Source organism: Pteropus alecto, unplaced genomic scaffold, assembly GCF_000325575.1.
Source record: "Pteropus alecto unplaced genomic scaffold, ASM32557v1 scaffold164, whole genome shotgun sequence".
Lineage (NCBI taxonomy): Eukaryota > Metazoa > Chordata > Mammalia > Chiroptera > Pteropodidae > Pteropus > Pteropus alecto.
This window is the reverse complement of record NW_006439568.1, coordinates 1,789,640-1,799,493: the sequence shown is the minus strand read 5'-3', so window position 1 is coordinate 1,799,493 and position 9,854 is coordinate 1,789,640. Positions and strand designations below refer to the sequence as shown.

The following is a 9,854-nucleotide window of genomic DNA, read 5'->3' as shown; positions in this document are numbered from 1 at the left end:
ATTTGTTTGTTAAATTGTTGAGATATGAGACTTGTTTGATCATGTTTCTCTATTTATATCAGGTGTCAGGAAGCTTATGGTCTCCTCTGTGGCCAACTCCTGGCAAAAATATAAGACCATATGACATGTTTCTTGGGTACAAATCTTATCCCTGGCTTCTTACTTTTTGCTCCTATGATTATTTTCCCTTGCTCCTGATTTTCTTATTTAATCAGTTTTTCAGCAAATTTTATATATTGTTTTTAAATACATGTTTTAATAGTTTACTCATATGTAACTGAAGTAATATAGATGATGCATACGTAACACTACTTTCAATCTTTGGTGTGTGTGTGTGTGTGTTAATAAATAACTAATTGCTAATATAGCCTATTCCTCTCTTCTCCAAGATTTAATGTTTTATTTTTAAGAAAAGGTAGATGGACACAAAGAGTCAAAAAACATATCTGAGAGGAAAAAATAACTTTATCATGGAACCCAAGCCAACTGCTGAATGATATAATGAAAGGGTAGACATGTCATGTGTCTGTCATACATGATTTATTTGGCCTCAGTTGACATATTTATGCCCATGTTCCTCATTCTAGAAGTTACTTCATAGTCCCTAACATATTCCTTGACACAAAGTGAAAAATACGCTGCTTGTATGAGGACATATAAACTCAACGAATCCTAAATGATCTATAAATCTTTTGGATATTTTGAATTAAATGCAGAGTGAGCGTTTCATTATATTAAAAAGAAAGGAAAACAATAAACTAAGGGAAAATACGTTCATCAAATGTAGTTGTTAAAGGGCTAATAACTCTAATGGAAAGGAATTCCTGAGATTCATCTTAAGGAAATAACTAAAAAGAAAGGAAAAATATGTGTACTAAATTATGCATCTTGTGTCACTACAGTGTTAAAAATGGAAACAATGTAGCTATCCAATAAAAAAATCAACTTAGGAAATCATGCTACATTATGAAATCATTAATTATTATAAGGATGGCTTTACTGGGTAATTTTAAATGAAAATCAGAATAAAATTTCATTTGCTGTTATTACAGTTATGTAAATTTCTTGTTAATCAAAGAAAGCATAAAGTAACATGGAAAAACAGACATTATTGATATGTTTGGTTATGGAATTATGGATTTTGCTTTTTAAAAATACATACATTGTGGATATCTTTTAAAATAATTATACAATGGTTAACACAGTGTTTTAAAAATATAAATGTAAATGTAACCTGCCCCACCCTACCCCCCATCTTTGTCCCCAGGGTAGAACCTAATCCTGTGGCTCTGTTTGGGACTTCTTCTGTGGAGCCAGGTGCTGAAAGGCCCAGAGTCACATGAAGGAGGTTCCACAGAGCCAGAGAGCTCCCGTGGTTGCCAGGCTGGTATAACCCAGTCAGCACTTCTGGCCTGAGTTTCCCAAACGTTAGCAAAGAATGCCAAGCTCTTCTGATGAGGCAATGACCAACTGATAGCAATGATCCTGAGAATAATGTTCATTTGTTGGCGATAGAAAAAAGAAAGCAAGATAAACTTTAAAATGGAAAGGATCAGAAAAAAAGCAATCCAGACTAACAATTAAACAGTGAGCTCTGAACTGTCAGTTAAAACCCTGGAAAGAAAATCCAAAGGTCAAGATGGTTTGTTCCCCCAAAGAAACTACATGTGCTGCCATAAACAAAAAGTCTTTAGGGCACTCTTATCACACAATATAAATCAGAACGTTGAAAGTTGTCCATATATAATGTCATGAAAACCAGTTTTACAGTACTCTGAGTCTCTTCTGAAATTTTTTCAGTAAGTCACCTTTCTGCTTCTAAGTCTCCATCCTTGCTCCCCAACTTCCAAGGCAACAAATAATTTCTTGCTTTCCTTACCTACCCTATTCAAACCCTGCTCAGACAAGGATCTAATAGGCTCATTCAGAGTAAAGGACATGATTGATGAGCCTGAAAATGATTGTCTTCCCAGGGGGTACTTGTATTTTGCCAGAAAATGTAGTGGAAGCACCCTAACATTTTGGTGCTAGCATCCCATCCTTGGTGTAACTATCTATTCTTCACTCCAGGATATCCAGTCAATCAAGTCAACCCCCATCCTTCCACTTCACAGTGGGTATGTAACCCAGGCTGAACCAATGCTCCCTGAACACATGCCTGTGGACACACAACCAAGCAAATCATGCCTGTCCTTAGGTCTTTTCCTCTCCCTCCCCTTGCTTTGCTTCATATCACAGGGAACTGAGCCCCACAGGTTACTGGCTCAGCTGGCTTCTAGTTGGCTGCAGCCAATGGGAAACACTGATGGGAATTTGCAGGGCAGAAGGACAGAGATGCCAATGGCCAATTTCAACCCATGTATACCCAATTTAAGAATGAAGGCAAACACAGAAGCACAAAGAGCCAAAAAACAGGGAGAGAAAAAGTGTCTTAACACATTCTTTGAACTCTTTGCATTTCAACTCGAGACCTAAAGTTAGCACTATCCTTTATTTTATGTTTCAAACCAGGACACTTTAGAGAGTAAAAGGGGCTCCCAGTAATACTTAAGTCAGGACAACAGGTGTAAGTTGGGGCTGGCCCAGGCAAACCAGAACATATGGTCACCCTAATTAAAACCAACTCGGTCTTTGGACTTTATAGTTAATGGAGCCATTAAATTATCTTTGACCCTTAACCTAGTTTGACTCAGATCTCTATCACTACGTGAAAAGATTCCTGACCAGTGCATGAGGTAAAGGCTTAAATCAATAGAATTATCTCCTAATGGTAGGATTTCAGGGTAGGTGCATCAATGTCTGCCTGATTTAGCCTCCACAATACATATGTGGAGCTTGTACATGTTTATGCTACAGCCATTCCAGGAACATTATATAGAATTTTGGTTGCTATACCCCAAGAGTGCTGAAAAAAGTGCAAAGAAAACTAAAATCACCAAAGTAATAACACATAAACTCCACCCACAGGCTAAATGTGGCTCTTTGGGTTTGTTTGTTTGTTTGTTTGTTTGTTTGTTTGTTTGTCACATTTAAAATGGCTCTTACTGAAGGTTTATTTTCATTTGAATATATATTTTGGGACATAGGGTGGGTCAACCGCGTCTTATAATTTTCCCTGTATCCAGCCCCTCTCTAGGCATAGTACCATAACACCCCTAAAAATACTGACCACTGAGAACTGTTTTCTTTATTCTTTTCCCTTTATTTTTTTCCCCATTATCCTGTAAGGCCTCAATTATCCTACAGATGAAAGAAGCTTTTGTTAGATGCCAAGAAATCCAACATTTACAACCATTTCTATGCAAAACACGTGTATTTTAGGGCGTGGTGAAAAGGGTATGCCACAGCTTACCTGACATTTGTTAGTCCCTTAGTTCAGTACACTCACAGCAGTTGCCTAGTTTATGACAAAACAGAACATAGCAATTCAAAGACCGTATCTCCTAAATCCAATGGGAGTGCTCCCCACCCCAATGGAGGTCATTTTTTATTTAGGAAGCCATTTATAATTCAAGTGTTTGCAATTCCATAAGCAGTTAGATCTTTTAAAAGCCACAAGGGGTGATTGTGACTAACTTTTTCATTTTGTGAGGCTGTGTCAATAAAAAGGCAGATATATCCAGAACTAGAAGGAAATATCCAGCGAATCTTCCTATGTCTCACTTCCCATTTCTCATAGAGCCACTTCTTCAGGTTATAAAACATATTTGTTCGGTTTTTTTAACAACAAAAAATTCCCTTTCCAGAGGTTAAAGCAGTGCAAAAATTTTAATTGGAAATAAAAGTATAAGTGCATAGAAATTTACAATATTCACAGATCAAAAGCATGATACATTACAAACAACTCCCCACAGTGTTCATCAGAAGTCGTTTTGTTCTAGAAGGTAAATTTTTCTCCGCCTATCCTTTTTAGTAAATTGTAAAAGAATTTGTTTAGGTTCTACATTTTTATCAAAGTTTGTCACGTAGACTTTATGATATAAGGAGTAACAATAATCTTGAATTATCTTGAATGCTAGGGTGGAATGCTTTACCTCACTTAGGTAAGAATCTATTAAATAGAAATCCAAATCCATTATCCCTGATGACAATAAACAAAAGGTTTTATTTGATTCCTAACCTTGAGAAAAATATATTGAAAGAGACTTTCCAGAAGGACTGGGTAATAAAGAAAGGAACTAGAAAATGAAAACTCACACAAGTTGAATAAAAAGGACCACAAAAGCTAACAGTTTTACTGTCTAGCTGCCTGTATTTGCTTGGTCACTTTCAGAGAATGTTGTTTCTTTGGTAACTACAAGTGGCTCCAGCAGCCTAAAGCGTTCATTTAGAACCGGCAGTGACCTGAGCATGTTATACATCCTTACACGCAGCCTAAGCGGGGTCAGTGATGGCAGTGACTGCACTTTCCCAGAAGATGACGACAGTGACTTCAACACTTTGGAAGCTTCATTCTGGAAGACTTTTGTTTTGACAGTGTGGAAGACAAAAATTTGCACTCCCTGGTAGATAGAATAATAGCTTAATGTTAGATAAATTTTGAGATATAGAATCAGGGAAGAGATTTTATTTCACCTTTTCACCCACCCTTCTCTTCAACTTGAGTTTATCAGTCGGCAGCTCTTGTGCACTTTTTGTCTAAGAGAGTTGAAGCAATGTTCTTCTCGTATGTAATGTGCTACACGTAGGTAATAGAGTTAGAAGACCAGAGTTCAAGTCTTGGTTTGCCACGTGTTGGCTGTGTAACTTAGGCTTTTGTCCCTCTGACACCAAGCAATTCTGACACCAACTGGGTGTCCTACAATTTAATTCTGATACTAACTACCTGGAGGTTAAGGGCTCCAGGTCAAAGGCTCAGTCTCACAAGACGGCCCTCACTTCATATGCCAGTCACACATATTGGGACCCTATTATCCATACTTCTGTCTTACAGACTATGAAGTAGGGGGTTCCCACAACCTGCCCCCTCCTTCGTGTTTGATAATTTGCTAAAATGATTCAAGGAACTCAGGAAAGAGCTTTGCTTATCATTATCTTGTTATTATAAAGGATACAACTCAGGCACAGCCAAACAGAAGAACTCAAAGGGCAATGTATGGGTGGGGCACCCTCACAGCAGTTCCATGTGTTCACCAACCTGAAAGCTCTCCAAACCCCTCATTAAGGGGTTTTTAAGGAAGTTTCATTACAAAGGCATGATTAATTAAATCACTGGCCACAGGGGACTGACTCAGTTTCCAGCCCCTCTGACCTTCCTGGAGGTCTGGGATGGCGTTAGAAGTTCCAAGCTTCTAATCAAGACTTGGTCTTTCTGGAAACCAGATGCTACATCTATTCCCAGATTTGTCTCTGAGCCACACTGCCTTTTTGAGTTCCAGACTTATCCATCCAAATGAAAATGTGTCATTTCCATCTTGATATTTCCACTTGTCTTAAAATGAATTCTTTATTTTTTCACCCTAACCGCCTGTGCATCCTTCCTTATTTCAATATACAACACCCTCACTCACCCTGAAAATTGCATTTCATCCTAAACTCTTCCTCTCTCTTTTCTCTCACATTCAACCAAACTGAAAGTACTGTAGAGTCTACTCCCAAAATGTATTCTCAGCCCATTGCTTTCATATTCAAAAATAAAATATAAAACAGGAGAAATTTGAACAGTAAACATTTAATAATGTTTAAAATATATTATTAATTTTTATGTGTTTAGTATTATAGTAACTTTTAGAGGTACATAAATATAGAGATAAAATGATATTTTGTCTGAGAACTGATTTAAAATAATGTGAGGTGAGGTATAGATGAAATAAGATGTACCACACAGTGATAATTAATAAAACTAGATTATAAGCACATCGAGTTCATTATACTCTTTTTTATATTTTGTATGTGTTTTCAAAATTCCATAATAAAATTATGAAAAAACATTTTTTAATGGTTACGTCAAATAGTGTAAGGCAATAAGATCATGTTAAACTTCATACTTTTACCCAAGTAAGTTTTCAGCTTTATTAAGAGGTAAGAGCAATGGCAATTTCACCTAACATGAATTTGCCCCAAATAATTCAAAATTATCAAGAAGTCTCTATAAAATATATACTTATACTCACTAGCTTTAAAGATTAACCTAAGTGGATACTGTACCTTGAAATATTAGTTAATGATAGTTTGAAAGCCGTAATTCTTAAGACTAATCATGTAGAACATGAAGACAAATGTCAATGGTTTTTTTATTAGTGGTTCAAAATACCATGCAATATTTAACCCAGGCCTTTATAATATTTTACTAAATATGTAATACATATTAAATTTCCTACTTAAGGACCAAAGAAAAATCATACACCATTGGGGAACATTGTTCTATTTTTAGAGAAAACAGCTGAAAAAATATATGGGAAATAACATGGCTAAAAATTAAAAGATATCCTTTTGTCAGAAAATACTATTGAAAGATACAAAAATATTGCATATTTGAAGAAAGTATTACTCAATATGGAAAGTTTGCTATACAATTGGATGAAAGCATATCTATTTTTCACATGTTTATGCTTAGGGTATATTCTAGATTTTTTTCAATAATGCCATATACAAAACACTAATTTTCTAGTGAACAACTAAATTTCTAAATCTCTACTAGAAAATGTTAATTTTCTAGTAGAACTACTATTCTATTTAGCAAATTACTTCTCTAATGTATGTATTAAATAATTTAAGCTAGCCATTGTTGGAGAGGAAGATTTGAATCTAATAAAAAATAGTAATTCCAGACTAAGTTATAGACAAAAAAAATCACATGAAATTTATACACCCTACCATTCAAAAACAAACAATTACAGCAAAGAAGATAAAACAGAGGTGTATAAAGTGCTACAGAATGTCATCGATGCAATTGATTTTACAAAAATAAGATCTCTATGGTACTTTACAATGAGATGGAGAGTAACCATGAAAATCTTTTGTACTTCATGAGATTCCCCTGGTTATTTCATAACAAAATACTTAAAAGGTATCAAACTTACTGATAAGATACCTATTTTTCTTTTACAAAAGACAAGCAATACAAATTTGCTGAACTTTTCTTTAATGACACATGGCTATCAGTAGAAATCACCTTTGCAGATAATTTTTTAAATAAATAAGTAAACAAAATACATCTCTTCAAATTAAAACTGACGTTTCAATGCTAAGTGAGGAATTTGGCTGATTTTCAAAAGAAACTATAGAAAAAAAGATTTGAAAGTGTATATTAAGAAATATTTTGATTATTACGGGCTTGTGTTGCTATAACGACTTTCATATCTGCATACTTTAAAACATGGGAACATTTACTTAACCCAGATAAAAACATTGCCCATACTAAAGAAAGAAGACAATCAATGGAGATCGACAGAAATGACCTAGATATAGCAGACAAAAGAATTTTTAAGAGCTATTATAGCATACTTAAGAAAGTAAAAATAAAAATTACTCATAATGACCAAAAATTGGGACATCTAAGCAAAATAAAAAACTATAAAAAGATAAAAATTCTTAAACTAAAAAAGTACAATATCTGAAATAAAAATCACTGGATAAGCTTAACAGCAGACTGGTGATGATTAAAGGTAAAATCAAAATCCTTGACGATACAGCACTCTGATAATCCAATCTAATGAATAACAAGAAGAAAGAATGAAAAAGAATGAACAGAGCTCAGGAACCTGTGGAACAATATCAAATGGCCTAAAACACTACAATTAGAGTCTTGGAAAATGAGAAAAGAGAGAATGGGACAAAAAAAAACCTATTTGAAAAAATAATGGTCAAAAATTCCTCAAATTCGATGAAAGATATAAAATAACAGATTCAGGGAGCACAGCAATCCTAAGTAGAATAAATGCATAGAAAATAATACCTGGACACATCATAGTCAAAATGCTGAAAATCAAAAATAAAGAGAAAATCTCGAAAGCAACCAGAGAAAAATAACACATTATATACAGGGAAAGAAATATATAAACACTAAGGATGTCTCAGAAACTGGAGCAAGTTTGTGAAGTGACTTCCTCATGTTAAAAGAAAAAAATTTCTGTCAACTCTTAACCCATATCCAAGGAAAATATCCTTCAAGAATAAAAGCAAAATAAGGATGTTTCAGAAAAAAGAATGAGAGAGAGATAGACAGACAGAGACAGAGACAGAGACAGAGAGCTAATTTGTCACTAGAAGGCATATACTATAAGAAATTCTAAAAGAAACTTTTCAGGCTGAAGGGAAATGACACCAGATGAAAATTCAGATCTTTAGAAAGAAATGAAGAACATTAGAAATAAAAAAGAACACTATATAGGTGAATATGAACACTTCTTCCTCTTGATTTTCTAAAAATACATATGTCTTATTTAAAGCAAAAGCTATAACTCTGCATTGTGGAGTTTATAATGGATATCGATGTAATGCATAAGACAATTATAACATAAAAGGAGAGAATGTCAAGTGAATTTATGGTGTTACAAATTTCTTAGATTTTATTGGGAGTTGTAAAATATTGATTCTAAGTTGACCATGAAAAGTTAAAGATGTATAATATATCTCTAAATCAACCCCCCAAATACCAAGAAATACTGCTTAATAACCAACCAACATATAAATTAAAATGGAATCTTAATAATATTAAATTTACTCAAAACGTAAGAAAGGAGAAACAGAAGAATAAAAAAAATAGAGTGGCAACAGAGAACAAAATATAAAATGGTAGACATAAATTCACCCCTATTAATGGACTAAACACTCTAATTAAAATACAGAGATTATTAGAATGGATAAAAGTGTAAGGTGCTCCGATTTGCTGTCTACAAGATGTATACTTTAAATATAAAAGCACAGATAGGTTGAAAGTAAATGGATAGAAAAGTATATATCATTCAACCAATATACATAAGAAGGCTGGATATCAGATAAGTAGACTTCGTAACAAAGAATATATTGTTACATACAAAGAGTGGAGTTAAAGAGGGACATTTCCAAAGACTAAAGGGTGAATTCATCCAGAAGACATCACTATCATAAATGTATACACATCTAATAGCAGCACCTCAAAAATATAAAGCAAAAATTGATAGAATTAAGGAGAGACTAGACAAATTTATAATTACAGTTAAAGATTTTAACACTCTTTTTTTGAGAGAGCCAGACAAAAATATTGATAAGGATAGAAAATCTGCACAACACTAACAGTCATTTTGACCTTATTGACATTTTTAGAACATTATACCCAGCGACTTCAGAACACACATTCTTTTCAAGGATAAATGTTTTCTTCATTAAGGAACACCAAATTATTGCCATAAAACCATTCTTAGTAAATTTAAAAGAGTTGAAAGAAAAATTTACACATAACTTACCAAGACTAAATCATGAAGTAATAGAAAAACTAAACAGTCCAATAACAACCAAGAAGATTGAAATGGTAATAAAAACCTCCCAACAAAGAAAAGCCCAAGACCAGGTGGCTTCTACCAAACATTTAAAAAAGAATTAATATCAATTCTTCTCAAACTCTCCCAAAAAATTAAAAAGGAAAAAACACTTCTAAACTTGTTTTAAGAGTCTAGCATTGCCCTGATACCAAAGCCAGATGAGGACACTACAAGAAAAGAAAATTACAGGCCAATATCCACAATGAATATAGATACAGAAATTCTCAACAAAATTTTAGCAAACCAAATTCAATAATATGTGAAAAAGATCATCCAATATGATCAAGTGGGATTCCCCCTAAATACAAAAATGGTTCAAAATACACAGATCAATAAATGTGATACATAACATTAACAAAATGAAGTATGAAAAATCACGATCGTTTCAAAAGA

At 33.8% G+C, this 9,854-nt stretch overlaps 1 protein-coding gene across 1 annotated transcript in view; it reads right to left on the bottom strand.

The window, feature by feature from the left end:
• Nucleotides 1-4,241: 4,241 nt before the first annotated feature.
• Nucleotides 4,242-9,854, bottom strand: part of ADGRG7 (adhesion G protein-coupled receptor G7) — a 66,669-nt gene continuing 61,056 nt past the window's right edge. The window contains exon 16 of the mRNA XM_015592950.1: nt 4,242-4,502. Within this exon, the coding sequence (XP_015448436.1) occupies nt 4,242-4,502 (261 nt within the window). The remainder of the gene's footprint in view (nt 4,503-9,854) is intronic.